At 46.3% G+C, this 16,565-nt stretch overlaps 1 protein-coding gene across 1 annotated transcript; it reads left to right on the top strand.

The window, feature by feature from the left end:
- The first annotated feature begins 13,991 nt into the window (after window positions 1-13,991).
- oip5 (opa interacting protein 5) lies at window positions 13,992-16,565 on the top strand. Its single transcript, XM_084482404.1, has 6 exons — window positions 13,992-14,167; window positions 14,674-14,740; window positions 14,834-14,956; window positions 15,289-15,370; window positions 15,476-15,582; window positions 15,995-16,565. The coding sequence occupies exons 1-5, from the start codon at window positions 13,999-14,001 to the stop codon at window positions 15,551-15,553; spliced, it is 519 nt and encodes a 172-aa protein (XP_084338530.1). The 5' UTR covers window positions 13,992-13,998; the 3' UTR covers window positions 15,554-15,582; window positions 15,995-16,565.

Here is a 16,565-nt window from a genome sequence, read left to right as displayed (position 1 = left end):
ATCCCACTCTTTGGCTGCGTCAAGTATCTCGGTTTCTTCTTGACCAGTCCGAGCAAAATACCAGTGACCATGACCTCTATCTAACCGGTGGCCCTGTGGCCCCCAGCTAGTACAGAGAGACGGCCCCCTAGCACTGACCAGACCTGAGTCAGGGCCATGATGACAAGAAAAAGAGAGCAATTGCCAAACTGCCACCTCCCTGCCCGCCCCCCCCCCCCCACACACACACACACACACACACACACACACACACACACACACACACACACACACACACACACACACACACACACACACACACACACACACACACACACACACACACACACAGCGGAGGTGATGGATATAGCTGTAGTCCATCTGCCCTAACTAGAATGCAAGCATAAACATACTTAAAGTTACTTTGAGGACTTGGTTTGCAATCTTACTTTATCTTTACTCTTGTTGTTTGAAGCAGTCTGATAAAAGTACGACAAACAATCAATCAATCAAATCAAATCAAATCAAATCAATCAATCAGCCCGCGGGTTCCTTTCCAAATAGCCGTCCATAACGTGGACGGCTGGCTCTGTCTGCATGAGCCTCATCGATGAAACCCTGGAGCCCTGGTGTCACCTATAAAGGGCTGGGACCCCTTCTCCCCCTGTCCTGACCTGCACTGATCACAGACCCCGGCTGGACCTCCTGCTCCTCTCTGTGTCTCCCTCTTGTTGTGCCTTCCCGTCCAGCGTGATATGTGATACACTCCAGTGTGTCTGCTGTGTGTGTGTTTGTATTTGTCTTGCCGTGCAGCAGAGTGATTTCCCTGACCTCCAGGTTTAAGCCCGGTCCTAACCGGAGTGCGGTGCGGGTCAGTGCGCTTCAGTGTTTGGATTCTTGTTAAGTCCTCGCTTCCCTCGCGTTGACGAGCAGGGTGAGGACAAACAGACCAAAGGCAAATGGACGACAAAGCACACACACACACACACACACACACACAGACACACACACACACATACACACATACACACACATACACACACACACGTGTGCGTGTGCATGTCTGTGTGCGTGCGTGTCTGTGTGCGTGTGCGTGTGTGTGTGTGTCTGTGTCGGCGCCTGTGTGTACGTGCATGCGTGCGTGCGTGTGTGTGCTCGTGCGTGTGTGTGTGTGTCTGTGTCTGTGTGTGCGTGCGTGTCGGCGTGCGTGCGTGTCTGTGTGTGCGTTTCTGTGCGTCTGTGCGTGCGTGCGTGCGTGCGTGTGTGTCTGTGTGTGTGCGTGCGTGTCTGTGTGCGTGCGTGTCTGTGTGTGCGTACGTGTCTGTGTCGGCGTCTGTGTGTGCGTGCATGTGCATGCGTGCGTGTCTGTGTGTGTGCGTGCGTGTCTGTGTGTGTGCGTGCGTGTGTCTGTGTGTGCATGTGTGTGTGTGTGCGTGTGTGTCATAGTGGGGGGGGGGTGTTAACGGGGCTTGCCCATTTCAGCCCACCCTATACCGCTGACTCCCATCCCGTTGCCCTTGGCAACAGACGCCTGCCTCGGTGCTCTCCGTGGTTACCACGGCGACAGCAGTTGCGGGGAATGGTTAAAAAGGAGAGGAGAGGCCTGTTAGAGTGGCCCGCAGTGACCCAGTGAATTCAAATCTTTACAGGGGGGGGATTGGCTGTGTGTGTGTGTGTGTATGTGTGTGTGTGTGTGTGTGTGTGCGCATGTGCGCATGTGCGTGCAATGGTGGCGGCACACAACAGGGTAGCAGCTGTCAGTTGAAGTGGATGGATGATGGATGGGTGAGGGATGGGTGAGGGATGGGTGAGGGATGGGTGATGGATGGGTGAGGGAGAGAGAGAAGCAGTGGAGAAGAGGTGTGCGCATCACGGTGGATCAGGGTTTGATGGTTTGAATCTAAAAGAGTATAAATACAAACAGTGTGTGTTGGTTCCCTCTCAGCCTAGTGTTTATATGAGTGTGTTCCTGTTGAATCTGTCAAAGCGCCCTCTTTGTTCAACATGCACAAGCACACACACACACACACACACACACAAGCAAGTGCACACATAAACACACACTAGACTGACGCTCTTCTGCCCACACACACACACACACACATAAACACACAGACATATAAAAGCCACTCAAGTATACATGGCCTCTCATGTCAACCAGCAGACCGGAGGGTAGGGTTAGGGTGTACACAACCCCATACACCGGCCTCCTGAGAGTGTGTGTGTGTGTGTGTGTGTGTGTGTGTGTGTGTGTGTGTGTGTGAGAGAGAGAGAACGGGCGTGTACATGTGTTGAATCTAGCTAACTTACTTCTGTTTTCTTTTTGTTTAATACGATATCACAGTTGAGCAACTGGAGGGCGAGAGAGAGAGAGAGAGAGAGAGAGAGAGAGAGAGAGAGAGAGAGAGAGATTGAGTGTAAGACAGCATTTAGCAGAAGGTCAGTAACCACGATGGGATAGAAAAGCCGCAGGCATCATCTTTTCGGTTTGAGCCCATAGCAATTCATAAAACACACACACACACACACACACACACACACACACACACACACACACACACACACACACACACACACACACACACACACACACACACACACACACACACACACACACACACACACACACACACACACACACACACCGAGCGCAGCCAGCCTTCCCAGTGGCAGCAGAGTAGATTCATACCGCTACAATCTCAAGTCCACGCTTGGCCGTGAATGCCACTGCCTAGGCTGCCAGGCCTAGTGTACTCATATCCATCCACGCATGACAACCATAGGCTAATGGAACAATGTAATCCTCCTTTCTGCACTGAACACCCCCCCCCCCCCCACACACACACACACACACACACACACATAAACACAAACACCCATCCATACCATGGATTGTGTAGATCGCTACTATTCCTATATGAATCACACATCCTTAACAATGACCTCTATGTATCTACTCATATATAATGAATATATAATGAAGAGGGCAGGGTCCTGTTTCAGGAAGCTTGATTTCCAGCTTAACTGGATGTGTTCGGTCAGAATTCAGGGAACGGCAGAATATTTTGGTTTCAGATACAGATAAGTTTAGACATAATCTCAGTTCAGTTACCATGGCGACTCGAGCTGTGAACCTGCAACCAACCTGGTACGCAGCAGGCTAGCCCCGGAAGAACTGCGACCCTCTCCTGCACTGCCAACTTCTTTCTACAGTATTCTATAGTGTACAAAACCACTAACCAGGTCAAAGGAATAATAAACACTTGGTTATAACGGATCCATCTTGTGATGAAACGTCACCCATCTCCTTTTCCATCATTTGGTTCAGTATTTCACTTTATTTCACTGTGGCTAAACTTGGTTTCTGCAGGCGGTAGTACGTCCCACTGAGACATGACGTCAGTAGTTACACTCAGGGCCGGATTAATAAATGTTGAGGCCTGGGGCTATTTACCAGGTGTGTGTGGGGGGGGGGGGGGGTGCGGGCAGGCAGAGTTGTTGGCAGGGAGGGTTTACGGTCCACGTAAAGTTTATTGTGATTCTCTTTTTTGGGTCCCACTCTCGTGGTTCCTTTGACCGGACATATTCGCTAATTACTTCTGCGCTCACTCTGGAATGTTCTAACGTTATGCGTTCAACGTTCCGTTGACTCACTCAACATGCGGCCCCCTGGTGGCGAGGCCCGGGGCTGCAGCCCTTAAAGCCCATTGTCTTAGTCGGGCCCTGGTTACACCGGGGTTCATAGGAGAGTAGAATCAAGCGTTAGTATCAGATATGAGCTCAAGGGTTCTGTCTTAGAACCACTGCATTTAAAATAGTGCAATGTTCGTCTTGCGAGAAATCTGTATCCAGTAAAAGTAAACACACATATTTGCCAGCACCCTTGTAATCCAATAAGCTATAGTTAGCAGTGACAGGCTAGCTCTCCCATTAATATACTATAATAATACATTTTTCATATTTTTTCTTCTTACCAGAAAACCGTCGAATGCTAGAATACTTCTCTAGTCCCTGAGGTCAACGGTGATGTGGTGCAAATGGCCGACCGGTTTAACCAATAAAAGCACTGAGCAATGTCAGCTTCGGAATTCCCTGATCGATCGGCACATTCAGGGCGCGATAGACGACGGCTTCTGAAGGCTGTCAATAGTTCTTCAGGTTCTACCGATCCGAGATCGAAAGAACTCCCATCCTTGTTGGATCCTTGCTGAAAATCCACGACACGCCAGAGAAGCGCTCGCCTAAACGTCATAACCTGCTCCTTGAAACAGCGCCGGCCCGCCGCCTCAAACAGCCAACGGTTGACTGAATCTACAGTCGGACCCGAGGACAGCAGAGGCATGAGGACAAAAGGATCCAGCACTGAACCGTGGAGAGGCTAGTTCACTGCACCCACTGCAAAGGCCACACACACACACACACACACACACTCACGCGCATGCAAACACACACACACACACACACAATACGAGACAAGATTGGGTTTTTCAAATTGAATCAGGAGCCAGACATAGCACCAGCATCAAACCCTGTTAGGGGACTGACACACAGCCTCTAGGGACCCAAACACTCACACACACACAACCACACAGAGCTATACACACACACACACAGATACACAAAACGAAACATAGATATACACACATCAGAAATCCCATGTATATAGATACACATGTACAACAGATACAGAAAGCTATGTGGACACACACACACACACACACACACAGCTCTTGTTCCTCCAACACCCTGAAGAAGCAACCCCCAAAACAAACTTGATGAGATGTTTGGATTGATAAACACAGAAGAGAAGAGACGGAAGAGGAGGAGATGAGGGAAGAAGCCAGAGACATCAAAGGCAAACAGCAAAGTACAAACAACTCCCTGAATAAGAATAACAGTGAACATATCCTCACACAGACATGCTGTTATATATCAACTGCACACACACACACACACACACACACACACACACACACACACACACACACACACACACACACACACACACACACACACACCTGCTTTGGACATCCCTTCACATCACTTGATAAAAAATCCCAGAATATTGATTAGCAGTTAAAGAAGAATCCCCCCCATCACCCCAACACTAGGTCACATCCCCCTGTCACCCCAACACTAGGTCACATCCCCCTGTCACCCCAACACTAGGTCACATCCCCCCCATCAACACAGAGTTCTGCTATAACGGAGCAGGATTGATTCGTCTGAGACTACTTCCGATATAAACCTCTAAGGTGCAACAAAAACTATCAGATGGCGTAAAAAGGTGTGGAGCCTGGTGCTTTATGTTTGCAAAAAAATAACATCCTTCATTAACTGAAAGTTCAGCTACTGTTAAGAAAAGGTCAGTGCTAAAATAAATGTATACTGTGCAAAAAAAATGAAAGTAAAGTAATGACACAGAATTCCACACGTTCTCACTACTCAGCAAGACCAAAAACAGACGGCGCAGAACTCAGCCCTGGTATTTTGGTTCTGCATGAGATGGTCAGAGAAAGGGAGAGAGTGAGTGACAGAGAGAGAGAGAGAGAGAGAGAGAGAGAGAGAGAGAGAGAGAGAGAGAGAGAGAGAGAGAGAGAGAGAGAAGGAAAGACCAGGTACACTGCCTGCATTTCATCTCTTGTTCAGGACAGGGGCCCGTGCCATTGTTCTCTCTATCTTTTCTGCGGGGTAAAGATAAAGAGAACAAGGTTATCTCTATCTTTACCCGGCAGGAAAGATGTATGCACGCACGTATTTATTGATGACACTGAACCATACACTTCAGTGCCATAGCCTAAAATGTGTCGGTAAGATGTCTACCTATATTTGCATGACATCAAACCTTATTGTAATTGTCGTATCTGTAATGTGTTGAGCACTTCCAAAAATATATCAATTTGAACGTGGATGTTGACTGACAGAAGTGGAGTTTTGACACCAATGCCAAGAATAGACGATCTTTACCTCTGTACTGAAAGAAATACCCAGGAAGTACACACACACACACACACACACACACACACACACACACACACACACACACACACACACACACACACACACACACACACACACACACACACACACACACACACACACACACACCTCCAGCAGACGCTCAGATCAAGTGGATGTTTTAATAGTTAATCTCTCGAGTCGATGGCTTAAACAATTTACGCCGAAACGCTCACTTAATTCCACTTCAGATGCGAGGTGGCGGCAGTCATTACTGGACCGGTGTCTGGGGCACTCTGTGATTACCCATCACATCAGTCATTAGATCAGGTGAAGCGCTCTTCAGATCCTCAGACAGCACATTAGACTTTGAAGAGCTCCGGTCAAAATGTACCAATAATGAGCGTTCATAATGAATGGTGGAGTGTGGATGTGGAAGGTGTGGGGGTGTGCGTCTCACTACTCATGTCCAGGTTTCTTTTCAGTTCCCCCTTGCTAGATAACCATTCGTATCATACACAAACAAAAGGAGAGAAAGAGACGATTGAAGAGGAATGTCTTAATCTAGTTCTATATGAAACTGAGCGTGTGATTGGTCATTATGAGACGCATAAAGGTGTACTATATTCCGACCCATCTGACTTGCAATACAATAATGGTCCATCTAGGATGTTCTAATTTGTGTACATATCAACCTGCTATAATTATATATCATAAACCTGCACTTTGGTTCTCACAAATACAACAAACGCAGGACATGGTCTGCAGCTGTAACTCTGTCTGAAGGCGAGCTGGAGGACTTTTGGTCAGGGAGAGAGACGTGCCCCCACGTGTCTACGTTGTCTGAGTGCGAGAGAGTGAGAGAGAGTGCGAGTGAGAGAGAGAGAGCGAGAGAGAGAGCGAGAGAGAGCCCAGGCGAGAGAGAGCGAGAGAGAGAGAGCAAGCGAGAGAGCGAGAGAGAGGGTGAGAGAGCGAGGGAGAGCGAGAGAGCAAGAGAGAGAGCGAGAGAGAGAGCAAGAGAGAGAGCGAGAGAGAAAGAGAGAAAGAGAGAGCCCGCGAGAGAGGCCGTGCGAGAGAGCGAGAGAGAGCGAGAGAGAGCGAGAGAGAGAGCGAGAGAGAGAGCCTGCACGAGAGAGAGTGTGTGTGTGTGTGTGTGTGTGCGTGTGTCTGCGTTTTGTGTGGGGGGGGGGGGGAGGGAGATGGATGGGAGAGTCTTCATGATGGAGTGTGAATGGGTGCCCTCACCCCTTCCTCACCCCAGCCCGGCCACCGCCTCCCCTTGAAGAGGTTGTTGGGGGGGGGGGGGGGGTAGTTTTAGGATTCTTTAAAGTCAGCCAAGGGGTGAGGGAGGGGGGTGACCCAAACCCTCTGCTAAACACTTATTTGTGTAGACAAACTCTCTTTGTGAACATCAAGGGATCCAATCATCAACATTTCAGAGTAAAAACAGAAAGTATTTACCAAACTCAACCTAATGGTGGATTCCAGTAGGAGACTCTAATGGTTGTATTCATATTTAATGACTGCCCTAAAGGCCCACTTAGCTCGCCCATTTTTCATTCGCTTCGGGGAAAATGTGAAACATATTGAACTCACTGAAGACCACGATGTTCAAATCCGACAACTTATTGAATTAATGAATGAATATCCTTCGGCATTCATGCGTTCTGTCAAATACAATGCATGTATCTTAAAGAAATTATAAACCCTTGGAACTAAAAGGCACCTGGTGTCCACATCGCAGTGTCTACTCATGAAGGCACAGAGCGGAAACCAGCCCCAGATCCTCAGGACACTACTACCATCTGAGCCTTCTCTCCCTTAACTCATTAGTTTGCATTAACTCTGAATCAGGTTACCAGTGGACAAGATCAATCAGGACTGGGAACGTCATTCGGTTGTATCAAACAGTCAGCGTTTCATTAGCGTGACGGTTTGAACATCTACGCGCTGCTCTCATGGGCTTCACCAGAGTGGTAACCGACCGGAGAGGAGGGAATTAATGCTTACTAGGTCACGGTGAAAAGTGGCATCTTGGTGACACCCCTTATCAATGTGTTGATGATCATGTTATGGTTTTCTATTTCTCTTTATTCTTGACTGAAATAGATTATCGCAGACAGAAAGAAAACAGGGCAGAGAGAGAGAGAGAGAGAGAGAGAGAGAGAGAGAGAGAGAGATGAAACATGCTGTATAAATAAAGTTGACTTGACAGAGATCCAAGCATCCAAAATTGAGAGACGGTAAAGAAAATCCACAAAAAATATTGATTTTGGTATATTTTGGTGTGCAAGTATGATGTTGAAGGAAAGGAAGAAAGTTAAAACAAGACCAGGCAAGAGGGAGATATGAGATATGAGGTGCGTTTAAGAGGCTGAAAATTGGAGAAAAAAGAGGAAGAAAACAGAAAATCCAAAGACAAAGAGGCTGATAGACACAGAAAGGGGAATAAAATAATGTATGGGGAGCGTTTACTGCAGTCTCTATGGTAACAGACTCAGTGGGAGACTCGGGCGAACCCTGAACTTCCTGTGACTGAGCTGGATCTGGCAGCCAATCAAAAGCGAGGAGAGGGAAACCATGGACCCGTGTGACTGAGAATATACAGGCCACTCAATCAATGACAGGAGAAATATCACGCATACACACAACCAATCACACACACACACACACACACACACACACACACACACACAACCATGAAATACAAGTTGAGATTCAGGGAGAGCGTGATAATCGTTGGTTTCATTTGTTTTTAAGCTGTTTTCTTACCAATTGCACAATCATCTATGAGTCGTTTTGTATTTGTGCTCTAAAAAAAAAAATCAATGAACAACATATTGCTTGAGATTAATATCGGGCTCCAAATACAGCCAGAGAGCTAACGTTAAACTAACATCGTTCCCGGGAGTTCTCACCTCATGAAGGAGAAAGCCGGGAAGATGAGGCCGTGAATGTGCGGATCGTGTCAATGGAGAGAGACACGCCCGTGGGATTGGGATTGGGATTCTGTCCTTGCTTTGGTTTGTGCAGTGAACACGAGCGTCTCAATGTTGTACACAAAGTGGTTCTTCTCTCTGTATGGAAAGATGCTGCTATCAGTGTGTATCAGCTATATGTGTGTGTGTGTGTGTGTGTGTGCATGCGTGCGTGTGTGCGTGCATGTGTGTGTGTGTCTGAGGGTGAGTCTGTGTGTGTGTAGGTGTCTCTGTGCGTGTGTGTGTGTGTGTGTGTGTGTGTGTGTGTGTGTGTGTGTGTGTGTGTGTGTGTGCGTGCGTGCGTCTGAGGGTGAGTCTGTGTGTGTGTAGGTGTCTCTGTGCGTGTGTGCGTGCGTGCATGCGTGCGTGCGTCTGAGGGTCAGTCTGTGTGTGTGTGTGTCTGAGGGTCAGTGTGTGTGTGTGTGTGTGTGTCTGAGGGTGAGTCTGTGTGTGTGTGTGTGTGTGTATGCTTCGGTCACTAGCCTTCAGACAGTGTCCTCGCTGTGTCTCAAGAGGAGCAGTTACAACCAGCTGGCCCGTGAGTCTCTAATCCACAGTCCCACTCCAGAGCACCGCAGGAGGGACTCCGCTAGAAGGCTGCAGCCTCTTTCGTTGCTAACTCGGAGAGCAGAAAATTACAATTTTATTTGGATTTAAGTCAGGTTAACGCAATATTGCATTTAGACGAGGCTTAAGACACTTGAACTAGGGTTAAATTGGTCTGCCAAAGTGTTGAAAAGGACCTACAGCAGCCTGCATGGCTTGGTGCACCTGCTCCCGTTTCGTGGAGCTAAACCCTGTAGAGGAGTTGAATTAAAAAGGATATCTCATATTTAATACCCTAAGAGCATTTCCTCTATAGTTTAATTGGGTCAACCAGTTGAAGACATGAGGTTTAAATTGAGTTTAAATTGAGGCCCTTTTTTTAGGTTATATGTTGACAACGTGGATTATATGATGATGATCGTATCTATATATACACTAAATCGAATTCTCTTAAGTCAACTACAAATACGTGTATTATTCAGATGGCTCACTAATTCTTGATTTGCATGAACCAAAAAACAATGTACCATAATAACATGATAAATATAATATATGAAATCTATATATATATATACAGAAATATATAATATGAAAAGTCACCTGCAGATTCACACACACACACACACACACACATGTATATATATATATATATATATATATATATATATATATATATATACCCTTTAGCAATGGCCTAACATGTTACAAGACAACTAATACTACTGCGTTTTGTTTGGGATTATGAAAGTATGAAAGTATTACTGTACCTATTGCTGGATTATTACATTTCTTAGTATGCTTAGAATGTATTCAAGGAATGTAAAAAGGAGTCCCAAGACAGGCAAAAGCATACACTATATATCCTGTTAAGCTGGTACCGTTGTTGTGTGGTCCTGAGTCCAGGTCCCAGTCTATCCACCGCTCCTGGTCCCAGTTTATCCACCGCTCCTGGTCCCAGTCTATCCACCACTCCTGGTCCCAGTTTATCCACCACTCCTGGTCCCAGTTGATCCACCACTCCTGGTCCCGGTCTATCCACTGCTCCTGGTCCTGGTCCATTCACCGCTCCTGGTCCCGAGTCCAGTTCCCGGGTCCATCCACCGCTTCTGGTCCCGGGTCCATCCACAGCTCACCGGACCGCGGACCGGGAACTGGACTCGGGACCAGGAGCGGTGGATGGACCTGGACTCGGGACCAGGAACAGGAACCAGGAATGGTGGATGGACCGGACTCCGGTCCATCCAAGCTGCAGATCTGCCAGCGGTGCCTCCAGCCTCCTTTGGCCACAGCAGGTTTGAGGGGACGAGCTTCTGCTCCCTGTACGCAAAAGCATAGAGCTGTGGCTGGATGAGCAGAGGGACCGCAAGAGGCAGCAGCAATTTAAAAAAAAAAGATGATTGTTTCTTTCTTGTAAATATATGTTTATGAATAAACAGCCTAACATTAGCTAAAGACTCTGTATGTTTGTGTGGAAGAAAGAACAACGATTTTTGCTCATCACACCACAAAAAGAAAACACACCATAAAAGTGGGTTGAAATCAATTAAAAACACACCGGCTTGAAATAAAGCCATTCTTTAATAAACAATCAATAAATTAACATGTATTACAATTACGGTTGGTTGCATAGAAATACATACAAATAACAAAAGCGTGTTTATAAACGCTTATAGGAGAAAACGACACCGGTCCCTCGACTGGGCGTTTCTGTCCCGTGTCCTGACTTGACCTGCGATTGACATTTTTAATGCGTGCGTTTTCGTTTGATCGACGTGCTTGACGCATTGCGGTTTTAATGCGTAGCCTACGCTCCACGTTTGGGGTCTTATTAAAAATGACCCGTTCGTTCCGTATTTGACCGCGTTCGAACGGGATTCGAATCGATTGAGCCCAAACTCTGCGCGGGGGCTCGGACGCGTCAGTGAAAGCGGCCGCCGGAAGGGGGCGCCAAAACACACGGCCGCGGTACCGACAGAGAAGAACGGTAACCGGGCTTTGCGCCAGTATGATACCATACAGTATGATAGCATCCCATAATAAAACCCCACCGAGGAGAGGAAGAAGACCATGCAGGTGAGGGAGAATCCACTGGTGTAACCCAGGTAACCTGTAGGATGACATCATATATCCAGGTCAGTCCTCTGACCAATCAGTACTCTTTGGACATTGAATACAAACACAATCAAAGTTTATTGATCGAGGAAAACAGTGTGTTTCCACAGCAATTTAAGAAATTATTACACTACAAATAAGGGTAAATATAGAAATGGTTCATCATGAAATAATAAATTAAATAAATTAAGCATAATAATAATTTATATGACTATGAAATAATTACACAAGCACATGAATAAATGATAGATAATATTTATGCCCGTCAAGGCGTTCCATCAAAGCCAGCGGGAGGATGATTGACACACTGACGATGACAAAGGTTCCTGTTCATGTACAAGTCCCTACACACACATACATACTCTCACACACATTCAGACTCTCACCCACACCCACCCTCCCCCTCCCTCCCTCCCCCACACTGGATGATCATCCAATTCTCCCCCTTCAATGGGGACGGACCTGGAAGGCTCCAGGCACAATACAATGACGGGGGGGGTGACAGGCTGTGGTGATCTTGGGCTCTGTAGAAGAGGGGCGTTATGACTGGCTCGGAAGCCGCTACAAAATATGGAGACAGACCACAGATTTTCTATCCAAAAATAAAGTGTTTTACTTTCATACATAAAAAGGTAAATAAAATGTTAAAAGTCTTGACAGTAGCACATGTCACGAGAAAGCAAAGCCCCCTTCTGAGGCTGAAGGCATGGCTTTGAAGCATACCTTCACAGGTGTGCTCAATTAACTTGATTGGGCACACCACCCAAAGACCATTTGCACTGCCACTGCAAGGCCAGTGGGGGTGTGGAGGGGCATAACACTCCCCCCCCCCCCCCCCCCCCCCTTAAAAGGGTTCCTCTAGGAAGCCAAAATAAAAAACAAAGACCCTCTGCAGTCTTCGGTCTGCCACCTAGAAGTTGAGACCGCTGGAGGAGAGAGAGGAAGAAACAAACGTGGGCTGCCAAAGCCACCCACAAAACAGTCACCTGCACAAAGACACTCATTCTCAAATTGGTAAATGAAGAGCAAACAGGTGACCGCACTAATTGGCTTGAGCCAGCACCACCCCACAAAGCTCATATGCACAGCGCACCCACCGTGCAGTTCCTGTGGCGTTGCCCAGCAAACAGATGCCACTACACATGAGCACAAGAGGATTACCCATACAAAACTTACCTGAACACACAAGAGAGTAACAAGTGACCCACAAAGTGGAGCACAAAGTGGAGCACAACAGCCACAAGCCAAAAGCATTACACACAAAGTCACTGCTAATCACCTAAAAGTAGCACTAATAATCCCCCCCAAAAAAAAACAATTCTCACAGCGAATCTCCAAATTGTAGCCCTGAGCTACGTTGGCCCAACGCAGTCGCCTCTGGTTGTGGTTGTACATACGGCTCAAAAACACTAAAGGGTTGTGGTGCGGTGTAGACGACAACCCTTTATCCCGGACGAGCCCCCATGTTACGACCGGCTCGGAAGCCGCAACAAAACACGGAGACAGACCACAGACTTTCTATCCAAAAATAAAGTGTTTCACTTTCATACATAAAGGTACATGTTATGATACACGTTAAAAGTCTTCACAGTAGCACATGTTGTCACGAGAAAGCAAAGCCCCCTTCTGAGGGCATGGCTTTTAAGCACACGCTCGCAGGTGTGCACAATTAACTTGATTGCACCCAAAGACCATTGCGCTGCCACTGCAAGGCCAGTGGGGGTTTAGAGGGGCGTAAGAGGGGATATCTTTATTCAAATTGTTCCGATATTATTCCTCCGATACTGCCTAAAATGCAGTATCGGGTATACCGGCGAGTACGCAAATCTATGCACCGATCCGACGATCACATGACTCATTTGCTACACAGGCAGAGAACATCACAGGCACTACGGTGTTATACTGCGTTTGTTAACGGTCGGAGATGGAAAGTCGGAATGGGAAACGGAGAAGTCGGAAAAACATGGACGCTTAACCAAAAGAATACAAACGTATTATTATACTGATAGATTATAAATGTAAATAATCGAGTTCTGTGGTCGACAGTAAGTGAACCGACTATACATTGCTGTCGTCATAAGAGAACCCTTAAATAAGGACAAGTGCTTAGTAGTTACGATGATGCTGTATCGGTGTATACTCGGTATCGGCCGATACTCAAGGTCAAGAATCGGTTTTGGAATATGAAAGTATATCTGTCTCATCGGATTTTGAAAATAAAAAGCCATTGAATTTAAAGCACTGAATATTTAAGCATTGAAATAACGTATCTGAATTTTTTGCCTCTGAATTTAACTCAACAAATCATTTTTATATCACCTTTATTTGTTTGTCCTGTGGGTGGCAGCATTGTCTGCCGGAAAGTAAAAAGAAGAAGAAGAAGTCATTTTCTTCATAAGTCCATGGGCTGAACCGACGTCTAAACATGGAGTTTGACCCAGACATGTCGTTGCGTGTGATAAACAGTAAGGAGGAGCAGCCCAGGCTGGGGTCGTGCCTGATGACCCTCCACTGTCACCGCTGCAGCGCCGTGCTGGGAGACTCTCTGGCCGTGTGCGGGGAATTCAAGAGGACCGACTCCATCATGATCGTCAGTAAGTGGAGCCAACACACTGCACGGTTGATGTGTTGTCCCTGACTGCTTGGGACTTGCTGCTGTGCTGTTATCTCTGCAGTATGGACCCGTTTAAACTCGATTTTAATCTCAAGAGGCGTTCACTCCTGGTTAACTATGGCTTGTTGGCGCAATATTAAGGACTCAAGAGTTTTAGTACTGATGAATCCTAAATCAAGGTAAATCTACTGTGACCTAGGCTATCCCCGCAAGGAAAAATCCTCTCAAGATGAATTGGTAAACAATGAGCGAAAAACAATGCTATTTAATAACATTCCTATGCTTCCAACATGGAGGCGGTCAGTGCAAAATAAAACTAAAACAAAAAAACACATTTGATGTGACCACCCACAAAATCTCACTAAAGTTATTTAACTAGTTCGTTCTGTGGACTGTGTCAATCATCAGAGCTGGGCCTGGGATTAACGGGTTATTTTTGAGGGAGAAAGATAATTAATGACATAAATATTTATTTTCCTTTTTCAGGAGTAACAGACTCAGTCTCACTCAGTGATCAGACAGGGTCGAAAATGGATCGTGGATTAAAAAACTGGTGGGTATCGACTGCACCAAAACCATCGGCATATAGATCAGCGTCTTAACCTTGTTAACGTCGTTTGCATACGAATGAACTGTCCTCCTGCAGTCTGCACAGAGCCCTGGAGTGCTCTCGCTGCCACTGCATTCTGGGAGCCGTCGTTGAGTCGACGCCAGTGCACTTTGAGATGCTGCGATCGCTTTTTCTCCTGCACAAGGAGAACATCAACTGGTAAACACTTTCCCTACCTCTGGGGCACCCGCCACCTGCTATGAATATCGGGTGGTTTAGCAGATATATTTTAAATAGGCCTTCCACTGGGACATTGACATCACTGGTAGATAGGGTTAAATGATGTGGGGATTAACGGATGCAAGAATAAAAAATAAAAAATGGGGTGACGGCCCCAAAAAGACTGTACCATAATAGTACTAGTTGTACACTTGTCTTGTCAACAGATAAAGTCATGGAGTAAGCACCACCACACCCCCCCCCCCCCTTTCCCAAAGGTGGCCAGTTGGCCAATTCTCTCATTGACTCCTGCTTTTGTGTATTTTTTAAAGTTACATCCTTGGGCAGAGTAAAATGGTGAAGGCTTCGGACGTGTTGTTTGACCAGAAGCCCATCAGTGGAAGCATCAAAGAGGTGGGAGCAGCGAAGCCGTCGTGTTTCTATTATAGCCATTGATGTGCTGCTTGTTTGGGGTTAAAAATTAGATTGAACTGATCACCTACTCTTCTACGTCCGCAGGCGATCAAGGTGTTCCGAGCCCATTGTGATCACATGTCCGTCCTTCACAGCAGCATGTCCGAGCAGGGATCTTTGTAAACCCGGCTGTGTAAAATGCAACCATTTTTGTACGTTTACATGTTTTATTAGTACATCTCCATTCTGATTACGACTATTTGATCCACTGTTTTGTATATGTTTACAGATCTGTACATATTGTATTATTAAATCCACATTCTGGTTCTGACCTGGGTTGTACTGTTTGATCCACTATGTACTCTACTTAAACACATTTAAATAACACTTAAATAATACAAACAAGTCTTGTTATTGGCACCATGCTGCTTTTTATTGCTGGATTTTTCTTTAGATACTGATAACATTATTTTTTTTGTAAATACAAAACCAGACAAAGAGGTACACACACACACACACGGAGCATGCCCAGTTTAGGAGTGCATAGTTACTACAGAGTCCCATCTTGTTCAGCGTACCAGGGGGTCAAACAAAGTGATGTTACTCCTCTGCTCTCTACCACAGAGTTGACGCTTCTAACCAGAACAGACGGACTCCTGTCGACCAGAAAATCTCTGGGGCACAGTGTGGCTACTGTGTTTGACCCAACACCGAAAAAAAGTCCAACCGTATTTTCCTATCCAACTAACTGACGTCCATCGTGACTCCACCGTGAACGGTGTTCACCTGCTTATTGGTAACACCGGCGGCCTCCACCTGTTGCTGTTGAGTCAAACCACTATGCGCTACATGTCAAGTTTCATAACATTTGATTAGGAAAAAAAACATTTTAGGGGCATCAAGTACTCTTTCACATTACAATGTTGGATTATTGCATGCAATACGAAATCATTCATTTTTCTGCTAAGCCATGCATATATTTTGTTTTACTCACATATTCAAGTTTTGCACTTCACACATTTGGATTATAAATCCCCACATTGAGAATTACTTTTTCGAACACCGTGTTGATAGTGAGTGATAATGAGGACGATTATGATGGCTGCTACACAGAAAGAAACGGCGGTTTAACAAGTGTCAAGTTAGGCCAGTGGTCCAATAAAGACCTACAGTTGTTGTGGGGTCTGAAACCCTG

Source organism: Micromesistius poutassou, assembly GCF_964030765.1.
Source record: "Micromesistius poutassou genome assembly, chromosome: 17".
NCBI lineage: Eukaryota > Metazoa > Chordata > Actinopteri > Gadiformes > Gadidae > Micromesistius > Micromesistius poutassou.
This window is presented reverse-complemented; position numbering and strand designations above follow the sequence as displayed.